Source organism: Vanessa tameamea, chromosome 28 (genome assembly GCF_037043105.1).
Source record: "Vanessa tameamea isolate UH-Manoa-2023 chromosome 28, ilVanTame1 primary haplotype, whole genome shotgun sequence".
NCBI classification, from domain to species: domain Eukaryota; kingdom Metazoa; phylum Arthropoda; class Insecta; order Lepidoptera; family Nymphalidae; genus Vanessa; species Vanessa tameamea.
Genome location: NC_087336.1, coordinates 2,555,402 through 2,573,864, shown reverse-complemented (window position 1 = coordinate 2,573,864; position 18,463 = coordinate 2,555,402). Strand labels below are relative to the sequence as shown.

At 33.3% G+C, this 18,463-nt stretch overlaps 1 protein-coding gene across 1 annotated transcript; it reads right to left on the bottom strand.

Moving 5' to 3' along the window:
* Positions 1-3,095: 3,095 nt before the first annotated feature.
* LOC113391793 (probable chitinase 2) lies at positions 3,096-18,055 on the bottom strand. The gene is made up of 9 exons (XM_026627872.2): positions 17,881-18,055; positions 11,324-11,488; positions 9,713-9,908; positions 6,970-7,066; positions 5,818-6,033; positions 5,336-5,530; positions 4,648-4,781; positions 3,902-4,077; positions 3,096-3,473 (listed from the first exon to the last, which is right to left on the bottom strand). The coding sequence occupies exons 1-9, from the start codon at positions 17,954-17,956 to the stop codon at positions 3,187-3,189; spliced, it is 1,542 nt and encodes a 513-aa protein (XP_026483657.2). The 5' UTR covers positions 17,957-18,055; the 3' UTR covers positions 3,096-3,186.
* Positions 18,056-18,463: the final 408 nt, after the last annotated feature.

Genomic DNA, 18,463 nt, shown 5'->3' with positions numbered 1-18,463 from the left:
AAACTAGTGTAACATCTTTGGACTACGTCTAGTGCCATATCAACATAAAAACTTTTTATGGCCTAATTAGTCATTACAAGATTTAAATTAGATATGATATCTTCTACTGAATTGTCAAAGTCTGTCAGTGTCATATATTTACTTGCAATATCTTGCAATCTTAAAATAAAAACGCTTGTAATATTATTCGGCCGTTATTTTGAGTGACGGTTAATGTAATGACGTGACGTGTGATGAGTGGTTCCATCGGCACCGGCAAGTGGCGGTGATTCCTTGGCTTGCAATAAATTAATTTTACTACTTCCGTCCAGCGGTTTCACCCGCGTTCCCGAAGATTTTACGTTTTCCCGGCATAAAAAGTATCCAATGTGTTATTCCAGTACATATTCTATCTGTCTGCAAAATTTTATCCAAATCTGTTTAGTAAATTTTATGTGAATGAGTAACAAACATCCAACCATACCTCAGAGAAATCAGCCAGATCCATTTACATAAAATTTTGCGTTTATAATATTAGTAGGAATCGCTGACCCTACTTCAAAACCAGCGCAGGCTTTATACAAATTAGTGGATGGTCTTCTTAAAAATAGATGTAATTAAGCATGTATTAAGTTGAATATTTTGCAAGCACTATGACGGTGGTATTTTCTTAAAGAAAAAACCCTCTTTAAAATAAATGATAAAAAAATAAAATTGTAGGAAATAGGATCAATAATATGCACTCTCTTTTATAAAAGACAAGACAATGTCCTAATCTCCGATGTTACACGAGCATTCACGTAGGGCTATGAGGTTTCGTGAAAAGTTGGTAATTGTCATCCCGATTGACGGCTTCTTCTTATTATTATTATAGCGTTTAAACGCTATGATACTCTTTGCTAGGTGCGACTTATAATGACATGGCGACGCAATATGTCATACTCAATCGGTAAAGCAGGTTATCGCTCATACTGAGCACACGAAAATAGATCTTAAGGTGACGAACCTTTTCTTACCCCGACTGTACCATATTCTACACACTTACGTAGTGTAAATGTTTTATAATATGTAAATGCGTGTAAGTTCCAAATACAATAAATATATTTAAAAAATGTTGGTGTTATTTCAAAAATAGAACCTTTCTCCTTTACCCGCAGACTTTTATTATATCTGCAGAATTAAAATGATTTTAAATAGCCCTTAATTAAACTCATTAGCAAATCGATAACTTTTAATTTTTTTTGTTTAAATAATTCGAATTAAATATTTCCTGAATAAATAATAAAGCATGGATATTTTGGGATGAGTGGAAAGATAGAATAAAAAAAAAAAAACAAAAGTATTACTAGACAATTTTTATTGAAAATTATCACAAAAAGAGTATTTTAAAACAATCATTACAATTCGATCAATTCATCAGTCATTATTTTTTTTTTTATAAAATGAGTATTCCTTTTCGTAATTTAGTTTGAGTTTTATTTAATAACATCACTAAGTATCAATCAGAAGAACACGTCGTTCAAGCTTGTCATGTCAATAGTCTTAAAGGGTGAAACTGCGAAACACAGCTAATTATAAAATAATATTATATACTAAAAACTTCTCCGAGACGCGCTGGTATAAGTCATATTTATTTACACCAGCAATTTTTCAAATTTGGAATTTAAAAAAAAATCATTTATCAGTGTAGATGTTCCCTGATAATATTTTCTTATTCTATATTGACAGTTATAATAATACCTTAACTATGAAATACATTTCAATGATTGAATTATTTCAAATATTAAACAAAGCCGTATCACCGAGATTCCTAAAAAAAAAAATATCTATTTACAAAGATTAATTTTAAACAAAGAGATGTTCCACCTCTTTCTACAAACGTCAATTCAGTGACGTAATTGTGTCTCTTATTAACAATCACATTGAACTACATCAATGAATATGCATCTCTTTTTAACAACATGCTTTAGGAGATTGCTATCTCTTTTATACAAATGAATGATTATCATGATTATTAAAATTTGTTATTTGATTTAATGTACTGTAATTAAGTTAGCTATTAAGTTTAAACTTACTGAACACTTGCTTAACATAATTTTCTCACGTCATAAGTGACGCTATGACAAAAAAAAAAGTTTACATACCTGACCTAGTTAAAGTGCAGCGTAGTCTTAAAATAATATTGTTGACATTCTGTTAACCCTACAGCAAATAAACGTTTTATATACTAAACATTTCTATTGTAAAATTGTTTTAAGCTAACGAACATTACTGGTAGCTTTACAATACGATTCTGTGAAATCAAAATTCAAAAGTACTTTTTATACAGTTCAAAATTTTCAATCAAACTTCAACCTCAGAGAAATAACGGATTCAATTATGAAGTCTTTAAACTTAGTTTAATTTAAAACCCTTTATACACAGATCTATTGAAATAAAATGTAACCTATGATATTTATTTCATTTCAAAACTCTAACATATAATCTAGTAAGAAAAATAAGTATCCCTTATATACTTTGTTGTGTGGGTATTTTGTTAAATCATTTCGCTCTTTCTGTCATGATTGCTTTCACATTTGAAAGAAGGGGACACAGCATAACAGTGTTAGTCTTAATTTATTGAATTAAATTTGATAATAAATATTCTTTCATCAGCAAAACTATGAATTCGGTATTTTAAATCATGAAGGCATGTTTTTAAAAGGTAAACTTAACATCAATTAAATATATAACCTACCAATCAAAGATATAATAAATCTTAGGTTTAGATATTCCATGCGATTTAATAATATATCTGCTCTATTGTGCACTACAAAAATTCTTGATTAAAGATTTTATTTACAATACAACACAATTTCACTTAACTTATACAAATTTTACTTCAAAAGTCGCGATACTTCGCCGATATTCAAAACGCCATTTTTCTCAAATCCATTATGAATCCATTCGAGACCGATCACGTCGCGTCAAATCATTGCCAAAGTTACTTATTTGTCTTGACATTTGTGATTGGAACAGTCTAAACGTGCATTCATTGACCCTCGCTTAGGACCATTGAATATGTGTAATATACAAAAACGCTTAAATAAAGGTACAAACGCTGGTTAGTAAATGACAAATATTGGCCGTTGTATCGTATCATATAAAAACAGAATGTTTTGATAGTCTTACTAAAATTTCTAAGTAAACGAATCACAGAACATCAAGTCAGTACAGCTTGAAAGCAAACACAACACATAACAGTACACATATTACACTACCGGCTATTGCCTTCGCTGAACCTTTATCGTCATCGGTATCTCCTATCTCATTCTTTCTCGTTATTGCCTTCATTTCGTCTAGTATTCGCTTCTCTTCTAACGCGATTGTAGTTGCATCATTTATGGTTCTCATTAAGGCGTAGTTAGAGAATTCAGGTTCTGGTAATCGGAGATGTAGTTTGTTGTTTGAAATAACATACGAAGTACGTCTACTTAAGTTTTCTATGCGGTTTCCTGAAATGTTCAATGTATTTATGTTGTCAAATCATATAAAAGTATAGTTTCCTAAATTGAACGCTTCGTAGAATCTTCTAAATATGAAATAGTACAAAGTAATTACAGCGTTGAATATTTTGATATCATTAAAGTGAGTACTATTGAAGTGAAAACTTAAAGATTTTTCCAAGACGCCGCTCTGATTAAAAGATTGGTAACACACGGTGTAGATTTTTCACAAGATGCAGAGTTTCCTTCATTATTGAGAATACAAACACAATCCCTCCCTTAGCTGTAAGGATTTACGTGTAAGGAAGTTAAAGCAATAATTTCATCTTTTTATCAAAAAATTGTCAATAGTATATGACAGAATACTAGCAGAGGCGTGATGATGATGAAGGAATATGTCATACCTATAAAAAAAATCAGAAAATGTAGCTACCCACCATCTGGTAAATTAAGATTCTTTAGCGCCTCTTGCAATAGAGGATCGTCCACCATATCATTGTATCGATCAACAAAATCTTGATATGCACCAGGTTCTGGTTCGCAACCACCTTTAAAGTCATCAGTATCTATACTCCACACCATGAGTCCTCCGAGACCATAGTCAATGGCCATTCTGCAAACAACAAATAATTAATATTAAAGAATAATTATTTCAAGGACACTATCGGCTAGATAAAAGGAAAGAAAATTCCAGAGTAGAAATTCCCGGCTGGTCAATGACAATTATAATATTGAGTGATATTATTTGGTAATTATTAAAGAAGTACCGGTAGGTCCAATCGCGTTTACTTTTGAGGCAAAAATTTAGGCCCATAGACTTAGTAATACATATTAATCATTTCATACATCGTTAAGGCGTTATCAACCTCATCTCCTCATCATCATAACCTCATAAAGTAAAGTCCCTAATACGTGTATTTATGCTGGCTTACTCCCTTTAAACCGGAACTCAAAAATACACTATTTCCATTTGGCAAAAAAATAATTGATGACGGGCATGCACAAAACGTAACTTTTAATTTCTATTTCATAATTAAACAAAATCTAAGGATACGTAGAAATGCAAAAATTTATTTAGAAAAGCATTTAATCCAGATCCCCGCTGATTTTATCACGTCTCAAAAAAACTCTGATATCTAATTGCGAGGTAATAGGATTCATATTAATTTAAAAAAAAACTCACTTTATTTTAACAGCAATAGATCTTGGATTATCATAAACGATAACTCTTTCGCCGTCTCGGAGATAAGGCGTTGCTGTTTTTTCTTCCCAATGTTGTGTCCATTTAGACGACTTATTAGTAATTTCCGCACAGACCTAATAAAAGTTGAAAAAAAATCAGGAATTGTTACATTGTCAAAAGTTAATAAGAGACACAGTAAAAAAAACTAGCAACGTTTCAGACTAATTAAATCAAAAAGACATTTTTTTTTAAGAATTCTATGTGAATTAAATCAATACCAAAAATCGCAAATTAAAAATGCCGAAAGTACATGGCGCTTGACTAGTTTTTAATGTCCGTGAAGCTTTTTCTGTTATAGTTAGGCGGACCGGCAAATGGGCCATCTGACTTTAAGTGGTCACCACCCATACACAGTCTCGCTGTCATAAATATTAACCACTTCTTATCACCATATCACCAACGCACCACTAATCTTGGAACTAAAATGATGTATCCCTTGGACCTGTAGTTACAATAGCTCACTCATCCTTCAACCTTCTACCGTCAAACAATATTGACTAATATTGTTTGGCGGTAGAATATCTGATGAGTGGATGGTACCTACCCAGATGAGCTTGAACAATGCCCACCACCAGGTAAAGCTGTGTTCAATTTCCTAATCTATTAACGATATAAACATATATCTTACCTCATTATATCCAATAAATCCAGCTTCCCTGGTCCAAGGCCCAGCGAATGTGACGGATTTGGTTGGCGTTACGCCGAATTTAATGTTTTTGACATTCGGGTCGCTCAAAATGAAAGTACGACCGTACATTGGTAACCCGAGAACCATCTTGTAAGGACTCACGCCGTGGGAAAGCATATATTCAATGGTGTATTTCTGGAAACAAATGTTAAATATCATAGAAAATTTTTCAATGAGACATTTAAATATTAATTGAAGTTTGGATAAAAATACATAGCATGCGCCTTATCCGTGTGACTTTTTTGCATTAGAACTGATTGTTGCAAACAGTACACATGGAATGTTGCATTGAAATACAACTTTGAATTGTTAATCTCTATTCCAATATGTCATGCCCGACATGGAGTTTGAACTTAGGATCTCGGGGTCTGAGGTCATATAACTAGCTACTAGACCAACTGGGCAGATTAAATCATACGTACCACACTTAGGACATCATTGTCTCCAATTCCATCTAGAGGAGCGTTTGCTCCAACCAAGTTGTCCCAAGTTCCGTGGTAATCATAACACATCATATGTATGAAATCTAGATAGCGACTCAATTTGGCAAGATCGTAGGCACTTTCCATTGTATCTTTTCCAGCGCCCAGCGCTGCCGTCAGGATGTAGCCATAAGGCTCGAATGCGTCTTTTAATTCCTGGAATTTAAAATTATAACGATCATATATCTATAAGTAAGATTAAATTCCAGTAAAGATTCCTCTGCGGTGCTAATCCTCCTTTCCAGCTGAAAATGATTGGTGCTTATAGCTGATACCTCTTCAATTTTCCAGGATAATTAATACTATTGCGTTGACTCAAAACATCCTAAGGTACAAATAATTATACCAGCATGTACAACCGGAAATTTCCAATTAAGAATGTTTATGTGAGCAGAGAGTTTCTTAGATTTATTATATGCATCCATAACAAATAAACTATATCTGACATTCTAAATCAGCTAGCATTATAATACATTTATCACGGCAAGCCGAACTACCAATATACGCTGAATTTTTGCATCGCCTACATAAGCCTTTATGGATTTATTTACCAACGATGACGCGCCTCTCCAAATATCGGCGTGCTAAATTAATGTGAGTGATTACGGGCTTACAAAATGTCTTAGTGTGCGTGAAATGTCGAATTGACAAATTAGGTTATATTTGTTAATGTGGAGGGGTGCGTCTTCATCAGTGAACAGATCTATAATAAATATAATTTTGCCAAAATTGGTGAGACTGTATTAAGGCAGCAACTGCATACTATTGTATATTATTTCGATATAACATTGACCCAGTGTGACATACAAATAAGGTCCAAGGTCACATTGCGAATGTCCGTCTGGAATCTACTACTTATTTTACAGACATTTATATTGAAAAAGAATACCACGTATCGATAAAAAAAAATTAAAACTTTAAGTGAGTAGCTGTCCGGTTAGAAAAATATGCAAGTCCAAAAAAAAATACTAATGAAAGATAAGATACAACAAAAGCACGGACAACATGTCTTTGGAGTTACAAAATTAAGAATAATAAAAAAAACGTACGAAAACTAATAATTTCTGGAATTATTTTCAGTGCAACATTTACCTTGACCATAGCTACGTAGTTAGCTTTATCTTCTGGGTTTCCTCCTCTCTTTGTCGGGTATTCCCAATCCAAATCCAAACCATCGAACTTATACGTACTGAAAACATTACAACAAAGAAAATATTAGAATATTATTGTAATTCAACGTTCGCCGAGGGTGGCGTTTATAATCCAAAAAAGCATTTAATATCAAGAGTTAATTTTTTTTTTAATTACAACATACAAAATCATTTCACATTAGTTACATAACCAGATCACTTATTTGAATATAATCATAAAACACTTATATACTAATTAACTAATAATATCGCGATTTGGCACGTAGTAATTGCGTCAAAGCTAGCGTTTGCTTCGAGCAGCATAACGGCGAACTGTGTCAAGCTATCTTGGAGGCCCCTTTTTATACCATTTCTGTTAATTGTAAAATGTGGGTACCTCGTATTTTCTTACGTTATATTAAAACAAAACAAAAATCAAAATGAAAATCAAAATATACTTTATTCAAGTAGGCTTTTACAAGCACTTTTGAATCGTAATTCAACAAATTATTTTAAGTAAAGCTACCACCGGTTCGGAATGTAGATTCTACCGTGAAGAACCGGCAAGAAACTCAGTAGTTACTCTTTTTCAACATCTAAAAATACAGTCATGTTAGTTAAATACAATTATATATGTATGTTATGTCTTATTACTTTATTCAAGTAGCAATATGAATGTAGACTCTACCGAAAAAACCAGCAAGAAACTCAATAGTTACTCTTTTCCAATAATCGGGAAAATCTAAGGTTTTTTTTTTTAAATATGATTAAAGCATATTAATTGATAAAGTAAACAAGTAACTTCTTGAAGCGAACATTGCTCAGGGAAGGATGAATTTAAATTACGGAAACGGAAACCAGGTGTTACAAGTGCTTTTAATTTAAAAATTAACTTGAACTTAACCCTTGAATTCGTTTTAGATCACGCTAAGTTCTACAGAAATTGTCAATTTTGATAAGCCAATTAACTATTTCGATCAACTGTTATATTCTGTAAGAACAAATTTCGTATCTCAGATGATCTAAATTTGTTTAGCTATGTTTGATAAATATCCTTAAGCCGCAACGCTATACAAAGTTTTTTCAAGAAACAATTAAATTTTTAATGTTGGTATTATTGTTAACGAGGTGCAATTCAAAGCAATCGTCAACAATTATTAATATCTTAGGAACGAATTAGACAGCTATGTCTCTTAGTAGTGTACTATTTTACTTGGTAGTACTTTGCGCAAGCCCGCCTGGGTACCATCAGATATTCCACTGTCAATCAGCAATACTTAGTATTATCGTGTTCCCGTTTAAAGAGTGATCAGTGAATGAGCCAGTGTAGCTACAGACACAAGGGACATAACATCTTAGTTTGCAAGGTTGGCATTGGCGATGTAAGAAATGGTTATTATTTTTTAACAGCACTATTGTCTGTGGGCTGTGGTAACCGCTTACCATCAGGTGGCACATTTGCTCGTCCACCTACCTATATCATAAAACTAAAAGCAATCATAACGGGTATTGTAGCTAATTTATAAACGAGTATCACACGATTGATGGGAAGCATCACAGTGATTTGCGTTCGCCTTTTTAGTTCACGGAATCAAGATAGTTTTTTTAAGTACTAAGATTTTCTGTATTTATTAATTAATTAATTAAATAATAAAATAAATAATTTGAATACCGTTGTAAAGATAATGTCATTAAGATCAATTATGTACTTAACTTAAAACACTGTAATTAACGAGAAAATCAATAATTCATCACTATTTTTTTTTATTAGTGTTTTTTTTTTGACAAAACGCGGCTATGATCGTGAAAAAAAGTAAGCTGTGATTACATAGTTAGTCTTTTTTAAACTAGTAGTAATTATCAAACTTTTTTTTAATTTTAATTTGAATATATATGTACCCAAAAACGCCATAATAACAATGGCTGTATACAACGTATTGTTGTTAAGAAAAGTAAAAATGTGAGTAAAAAAAAAACACAGCTCTTATCTAAAACTGCAATTAAAAACAAACGTTGGAAAATCGAAGATGTTCCAATTATGAATTTTAATTAAGCCAATGGTGCTTTACGAGTCTGCTTGGTCTATTCAAACATAACCGGTTCAACCAGTAATAGGCCGATTCACATGACCTTCAATGTCGTTTAAACAAACTCATGACAAAATGTTACTTAATATGATGAGCTCTGAATATAAATTACGGAGCCATAAAAGTAGGCTTGCTGTCCAAAATTGGGATTGTGAATTATTTAAGGTCACCTAACCATTATAAAATTCGCACTAGAAGCAACGACAAACTGAGTGTTTTTTTTTTTAAATAGGTAGGCAGACTGACTCGATCGGCAAACTTTGACACTGGAAGAAATATTAACAATCTCTTACATCGCCAATGCGCCACCAACATTGGAAGCTGAGATATTTGCATAGCACCGAAACATCCACCCAATCGCCAAACAGCAATTCTTAGTGTTGTTGTGACCCGGTTTGAAGGTAGAATGAGTGAATGAATTTCATTCTTGGAGATAAGACCTCAGTACTCAATACTCAGGTACATATTTCTAACAGTGATATATGCGATGGTGACTACCGATTTTATATGAAAAAGGGTATACTCTTTGGACATCGCCTCAGAAAGAGGCATAAAAATGTTTTTGGAAAGAACGTTTTCTAGATCATGTATTAATGTGGTAATCTTAAAAACACTCACTTTAAAAAGAACATAACACTCTGCACAAACTTCGCTCTTGTCTCTGGTTTCGACGCCATGGCGGAATATTTAGACGAGCCTTCGTTCCAGCCACCGATAGCAACTGTTACTTTGAGATGCGGATACCTTGCTTTAAGACTTACGAGGTTTTTGTAACCTGCCTTTCCGTAGTCCTTTTCTAGATCTTGCCAGGGATCTGGAAGAATTAGATAGAAATTTAACATGCCAAGCTCTATCATGAAGGTTCGAATCCAAACCCCTTGTTTTTTATGTCCTAAATGTTTTAATCTTCAAACAAGTTACAGCGAGGAGAAATAATAGTTAAACATTTAGAAATTCATGTGATATAAAAAAAATATTTTATGTTCATACTAGCTGAACCTGCGGCTTTACTCGCGTATCTATAAAACTTTATCGATAGCACACAAAGCGACACCTCCAATTTTACCTCCTTGGAGGTATGAATTAAAAAAGTAGTCTATCGTTCCTGGGACTCAAACTATCTCCGTAGCAAATTTCATATAAATCAGTTCAGCGGTTTAAACGTGGAGAGATAACAGAGGTTACTTTCGCGTTTATAATATCAGTAGGTATATTGATTTTTAGCAAAGACAATCGCATAAACAATATGGCGCCCGTAGACATTAGATTCATCCATTCACGAAGGCGTACCGCTTCACGATAATTTAATATTTTTTTAAATTAAGTATACTTCATAACGAACATAAACTTGAGTTGTCTTAGTGTGCGTAAATGAATTTGCATTTGCGCACACTAAGACAACTCACTCACTCATAACAACGGACATCTTTTATACTAATTTAGCAAAATGTACATCATATTATACATTCAAGTAGGCTCTTACGAGCTTTTTTACATTGTCGTCATACAAGATTAAATTAACTTCATATAAATAGCTACACATCCTATTTTATCGAAATTACCTGTATAATTAATTGTCTTAGGTAAGTAATTAAATATAATTAATTTACTTATTTATCCTTTATAGAAATCAATGAATGCTATGTCCAAGCTATGAGCGTTTTATCATCAGAATACATTACCATAAAACATTTCATTTGCATAGTACAAATGAAACTAGCTACCCGACCCGGCTTCACACCGGTGAAATAAGCGTCTATATGCAACTTCTAGATTGGTGAACACTTTTTTTTCTAGGTAGTGAAACTGAAATTCCCAGCTCTTCTCTACTATAATATAATTTGTATTGTATTTGAGACGAGATGGCCCAGTGGTTAGAACGCGTGCATCTTAACCGATAATTTCGTGTCAAACCCAGGCAAGCACCACTGAATTGTCATGTGCTTAATTTGTGTTTATAATTCATCTCGTGCTCAGAGTTGTAGGAAAACATCGTGTGGAATATGCTCCAAACCTTCTCCTCGAATGGAGAGGAAGCCTTAGCCCAGCAGTAGGAACTTTACAGGCTGTTAATGTAAAAAAATGCATGTATTATACATATAAACCTTCCCCTTGAATCCTCTACTTATTGGTGAAAACTGTATTCAAAAATCCGTTGCGTTGTTAGAAGATCTAAGCGTACAGACGGGCGAGCGACTTTGTTTTGTACGGTAAAGATTGATTACTTACCGAGACTCTTGATGCTCATGGTGGATTCGTCTAACCCAGCAAAGGAATAAATGAGATGCGTGCAAAGAGATGGTTCCAGGTCAGCCAACCCGTACTTTCCTTCACCTGGTCGGTAGACTGCCCACGTCGCGACGTAACAGACGACTACCTTCCCGTGCATAGGACCTGGAAATAAATAATTCAAATATTAATTACAAGAAAATGAAATTAACAATTATCACGTTCAAAGTATTAATTTTTTTATCGATGAAACTGTGGATCGCAAATACATATAAAATCTATCTTATATGTAACTGTACAATACAAATCTATATTGACTGTTTAAATACTGAAACAAAAATATCTAGTATTATTTTAATGAATAATAGGATTTATTAATTAATTTAGTTTTAATAATATTTTTAAATATGTTAAATGATAAATTAATTATATTTTCAGTTATCTTATTATATACTAGCGACCCGCCCCGGCTTCGCACGGGTGCAATGCTGATACTAAATATACAACAGAATTTCTTACAACGTTCACAGTTTTTCAGTCGTTGACAATACAAACCGCTATGTCCCTGCGTTTTAAATCATAAGCTTTTTAAGATGGACAATACCGTAGTAAAATATTTTGATCTATATCGTAGGGTTCAGCCAGCGTTCGCAATGTAAGCGCAAAAAAATATGTTTATGTACGACATAACTTTGGAAACCTCTAAAATTATCAATGTTTCTCTACTATATTGTGCATGTATTATACATATAAACCTTCCTCTTGAATCACTCTATTTAAATCAACTTATTTATTAAAAAAAACACATCAAAATCCATTGTGTAATTTTAAAGATCTAAGTATACACAGAGACAGACAGCGGTAAACGACTTTGTTCTATACTATGTAATGATGCGTATATCATTGCCCAAAAAAGATCCGTACACCGCATACAAGCGGAAAGCAGGGGGGGGGACAAGTTTATTTTTATTCCTTGTATTAATAGCATATATTGTATAATATATTATGACAACCTCCGTGGTCGAGTAGTGTGTACACCGGTTTTCATGGGTACGCCACTCCGAGGTCCTGAGTTCGATTCCCGGCCGAGTCGATGTAGAAAAAGTTCATTAGTTTTCTATTTTGTCTTGGGTCTGGGTGTATGTGGTACTGTCGTTACTTCTGATTTTCCATAACACAAGTGCTTTAGTTACTTATATTGGGATCAGAGTAATGTATGTGATGTTGTCCAATATTTATTTATTTATTTATTTATATATACCTACTATATATTGTACATATTATGTAGTCTTTAATATTTTTTTAAATATTCCGATAAATATTTAAAATATCTCTAATTCCAAGAACTCAAACATTGAGACAGCAAAATAATAATATTAATCTTTAATAATTCTTGCAACATTGCGCAAAATTTACCTTCTTTTAATGTCGTTAAAGTATACTAAAAAACCAAAACGACAATCTATTCAGATATTTATTAAACCGACAAATTATACGTAAACGATACTACTTAAATTATTTAGTGAAATTTAAACTTAGCAATAAAAAATCATTGAAAACTTCGAGAAAGTTGAAATGAGCCCAAAATTAGGTCAGAGTAAGTATTATAAAACAATTATTGAAACGCACCCGCTTAGAAAACGTCCCCGACCGTAAAATTATAACCACAGTTATACGGACCTAACAACTAAATGACTCAAATAATGCCCACTGTACACTCTCACGTACAATAATTACTTATATGAGTATGTACATTATTTAAGGAACTATTAGTTAATTTTACAGGTAAATATATTTTAACAGAAAAAAATAAAGTTTTAATATTGAAGATGTCGTCACTAATACGGTTTACTGGTGGTAGGGCTTTGCGCAAGCCCGTGTGGGTAGGTGCCACTCATTCATCAGAATTCTAACGCCAGACAGACTCAGTATTGTTGTGTTCCGGTTTGAAGGGTGAGTGAGCTAATGTAACTACAGGCTCAAGGGATATAACATCTTAGTGTAGCATTGGTAATGTAAGGAATGGTTAATATATCTTACAGCGCTATTGTCTATGGGCAGTGGTCACCACTTACCACCAACTGGAACATGTGTTCGTTCGCCTAATTATATCATAAAAAAAATTATCATATTCAATTCACACAACGTTGTAGACCAAGTTTCAAAAATGTTTATTCAATATAGAGGCGTTATATTTTTTTATTTACTGTCAAAAATCTACCACCTGTTCGGAAATAAGCACCTCGGACCTGTGAATAAAACCGGGAGAAATTCAGCGGGTTTTCTGTCGTATTTTACAATTAGTTTTCATAAAATAAAAATATTATACTTCAGTTATTTGAAACAGCCTGGTGGCGATCACCAAAATAGTCATTAGTTTTGTAATACACAAACACTCTCTAACGATCCTTTTAAATTATACAATTTAATATTTTTGAACGTTTTATAGGATCCTGTTGTAAATACTTATATATTGTCCCAGAAAATAATTACTAACCTTGTGTAATCAGGTTATAAATAAATAAATATTGGACAACATCGCATACATTACTCTGATCCCAATGTAAGTAGCTAAAGCACTTGTGTTATGGAAAATCAGAAGTAACGACGGTACCACAAACACCCACACCCAGGACAAGATAGAAAACTAATGAACTTTTTCTACATAGACTCGGCCGGGAATCGAACCCGGGACCTCTGAGTGGTGCACCCATGAAAACCGGTGTACACACTACTCGACCACGGAGGTCGTCGAATTGAAAGTTAATTATCTTTAATATACTTTATTATATATAATATTTTTTTTATGTATGTTTGTCAGTTAAATATTGAGTTTAGTTCTCGGAAAAGCCATCAGCGTTCGAGGTTTAGATCAAACCTTTAACTTTCACATCACTATACGGTATATCGTTGAACTTTCCTGTCTAGTGCATTCACACGTGACAAACTACTGTATCAACTCACAACAGCACGCAACGTTGAATAATAATACCAACTACCAACATCCACGTCATGTGATAATTTCGTCAGTAACAGGGAAGAAAGGCTTATAACGCAAAGTTACTTTTGGAAAATTAGGTTTAAAGTCTTTTACTCCAAATCTCATTTTTCAAAATTACCCCTTTGGTTGTTTTTACGTTTCTGCCTTTCCACTGGTGATTACGGCGATGTTACGGCTTCGCTCTTTTAAGTCGAGCGTGACGTTGTCTCTACATAGTACAAAACAAAGTCGCTTTCCGCCGTCTGTTTGCTTATATCTTTTAAACAACCCAACGGATTTTAATGCGGTTATCATTACTTATCAGAAAGATTCGGGAAGAAGGTTTATATGGATTATAATATGGATATTATTCTAGAGAAAAGACGACAATTTCAACATTCCTAGCCGGTTAAAAATCAGAACTTTTGTAATGGTAAGTTCTTATGAGAGGAGAAACCGCTTCGTTACGTAACGCGTTACGGCGCCAGTCTGTCTGGCTTCCCTTTCCCTTACGCACATGGCAGCCGCCGAATTTGCGGGATTTTTTATTGTTCTTCTAATATAATAAGGAAATAACCAGAATGGCACCATTATTCATATCGATGTCACTGCCCAACTGTTCAAAATTAATACGATTAAATTCGGCAACTCTCTTCTTTGGCGCATCTTCACAAAATGGAATTCTCTACCAGCACACGTGGGGGGACGACGTGTGCTGGTAGAGAATTCCATTCCTCTTATAATCTAACTCCCTTCAAACGAGGCGTGAAGAGGCATCTTGGCCGGCATGGCGAGAGCGACTAGTGCAGTTCATTCTCCTCTTCATATTCGCGTTTGGACAATAATTTGCTTTAATAGTTGTACAACGTTAATAGCTTGTAGTTTGACAAATCATTGCATAAATCAAACATATATTTACCAAAGCAGTCTTTCGACATTTTTCCATTATTTTTATTTATAAAATTTAAGTAAGTGATTATTTAATGTGTCTTAACGCCCTAATTCGTTATACCTACCAACCTTAAAATTTCCAGAAAATAATAATTATTTAGTTAGAGGAGAGCAGTAGAATCAATAAAAATCATAATGTATATGAGACATCTTAATGCACTCTGACCGCACCCTATGCTAATAAATAATTTATAATTATGTTTGCGAGTGACAACCTTATAGCTAATACATTACTTGTAATTAAATGTTTTTTTATAAATCCTACGTTATGAACGCGCAATGAAAATTTAATTTATCGTTGCACCGAAAACAAGCAACTAATTGTCTCCGAGGATGCGTACGATACACTGCACAATGCAACTGTATTATTGGAAGGTGTCTATGTGTGTGTTCTAAAATAAATTCCCACGCTTACAAGCTACGCTCTTAAATAGATGTTTTCAATTTTAAGATGATCGATATGCAAATTCCGCTCGCTACACATTATGAATGTTTAAACTAATACAAACGACATTCCGTTTTTTTTTTTTCAATGTATTTTTTTTATATTATTTTAAGTAGCATGTATCACTTTGATAAAATCAGCGATAATCATTGTATGTGCACAAGAAGTAAGGATAAGCTTATAACGCCAAGTTTCCTACTCCGCAAAGTCAATAAATCCTTCTTGGGGCAAGGTATCCGTTTCTATAATAAAATTCCGCAGACATTTTTAACTTTGCCGTTAGAAGGCATATTATTCAATACAAGATTATATAGATGTTAAAAAAGCGTGGAGTTAATGCTTGTTGACTTCCAGGCAGGATATATAACATACATATATAATTGTATTTAACTAACATGACGGTATTTTTAGATGTTGAAAAAGAGTAACTACTGAGTTTCTTGCCCGTTCTTCTCGGTAGAATCTACATTCCGAACCGGTGGTAGCTTTACTTAAAACAGTTTGTTAAATCACAAATCAAAAGTGCTTGTAAAAGCCTACTTGAATAAAGTATATTTTGATTTTAATTTTGTTTTTTTGATTATGAATCATTTAAACCAATCAAATGCATTATTTAACAATGAGTGGTGTATTCAAGAATAATTTAATACTATTATTATTTTTATGAAAAAGGGGGAGAGGGGTTGCGTACGTTAATGTTTATCTTTACGTAACAACGTATACCCTAATCAATTTTCTAGTATTAAGTGTTTTTACTATCTAAATATATCCAGAGCATATATATATATATCGTGAGGAATGTCTTGAGTATGGACGTGGATGGACAGAGGTAAGGGACAAAAAAAATGGACAGATTGTGTGAAAGACGATATGGCTGGAAAGAATGTTACTCGTGAGATGACGTCTTACAGAGAAGTATGAAAAGACATGCTGCGCCGACCCCAAATAGAATTGGGATAAGGACCGGAGGATGATGAGCCAGAGTATATTATTACACTGCTCACTTATTTATGATATAGTTATGAACGTGTTTAGGTGGGGGGGGGGGGTTACGTACGTTTAATGTTTATCTTTACTACATATAACCTACTATTAAATAAAAATAGTATAACTATATGTTTTTCTAGGATGAAGTGTTTGTGATCAAGATATATCCAAAGTGTTTTAAGTAATTGCAATATTCACTTGATATAGGCGGACGGACAAATGGGCCACCTGATGGTAAGTGGTCACCACCTCCCTTAGACCATGGGAACTAAGATGTTATGACCCTTCAAATCGGAATACCACAATACTGAGTACTAATGTGTGGCGGTAGAATATCTGATGAGTGGGTGGTACCCAGACGGGTTTGCACAAAGCCAAGTACCACCAAGTAAGTAAAGCGTATAAAACCATATTATTATTACCGGTTTTGAGATAAATGTTTTTTTGGTAGAGTTCCGAAATTAAAGATTGGAAAATTTATTGTGATCTAGTTATTGAGGTTACGTAGTGAGTCATATCGCAAGACGGTCTGGAGGTCGAAGCCATAAGAAATATAGATAGATAAAAAGTATATAACACTATATTGATTCGTTTTAAATATAAATTCTTATATTTATCATTTATTTATTAATTATTGTTATTATTTTTGTTTATTAATAATTACTTCAAGTGTAAAATGAGCCGAGGTGGCCAGTAGCTGGAAGACGTGAATCTTGTAAGGAAAAAAATTGTAAACATGCGTGACTAATTTAAATAAAATTCAGCCACATATGAATCCACTAACTCGCATCGGAGCAGCGTGGCGGAATATACTCCAAATCTGAAGTAAGTTTGGAAAAAAGGAGAGGAGGTCTTAGCCCAGCTGTATGTAGTTTACTGTCATATTTTTTAATTATATTTTATTTAAAAATAGTATATAATAATTTCTTATAAGTCTGACCACAATATAATGACAGAATTTTAAAGGTCATAGGGATACTGTTTGAGATATAAAAGCAAGCGAATTACAACTTTATTACAGGAAAGTTTTAAACCTTAACACACCAAAATTCCGTAACGCAAATAGGATTCGCAACTCTGCAAGCATACTATCTTTACCTAACATCAATTGCGTAATTCCAACTATAATATGACTAAGGTATCCCACTTTACACGCATATAAAAACTTTTTGTTCAAAAACTCCTTTCACTTACCTCCCAAGGTCTGTCCATCCATAACCGACGCCATTAAGGCGACGATTAAAAAAATCAAACTCACTTTTCCCACCATTTTATAACAACGAATTTAATGTTACACCTTCCTTGTTATAATTTAAAAAAATATTCAAATTTGAATTTAGAATACGTCGACGCGCCGCGACATTCTTACAGACTGTGCTGTTTGACATTAACAGCACGATTTTACCTTAACATTCTATTTCGCGACATTGAAAAATAAACCTTATCGGCTTGTATTAAAGTCGAATTTATTTCCTACATAAACATGTTAACTGCATATTCGAAGCTCGATCGAGAATGAACTTAATATAGCAGATTTTAATGTCGTTATTTCCTTGAATTTCTTTACATTAACCGGTTAACCAACCACGCATTACGGTTATACTATTTACAACTTTATTATTATAGGAATAGAGCACATTTACAAGTGAAGGTTATAGGATTGGGTTTCATGATATAAGCGCTGTTGAAAGTGATTTTATAAGTTCCTCAAAGAGACGCGATTTGTAAATATGATACTAATAATTATGTTTTGGTAAAATTTCAAGGTTTATTCGTT

Coding starts and splice junctions, on each gene's coding strand:
- LOC113391793 (XM_026627872.2), bottom strand. CDS start 17,956: ATGGTGGGAAAAGTGAGTTTGATTTTTTTAATCGTCGCCTTAATGGCG. Junction 11,489..17,880: donor GGATGGACAGACCTTGGGAG/GTAAGTGAAAGG, acceptor ATTTATTTCCAG/GTCCTATGCACGGGAAGGTA. Junction 6,034..6,969: donor ACTACGTAGCTATGGTCAAG/GTAAATGTTGCA, acceptor TTTAAATTCCAG/GAATTAAAAGACGCATTCGA.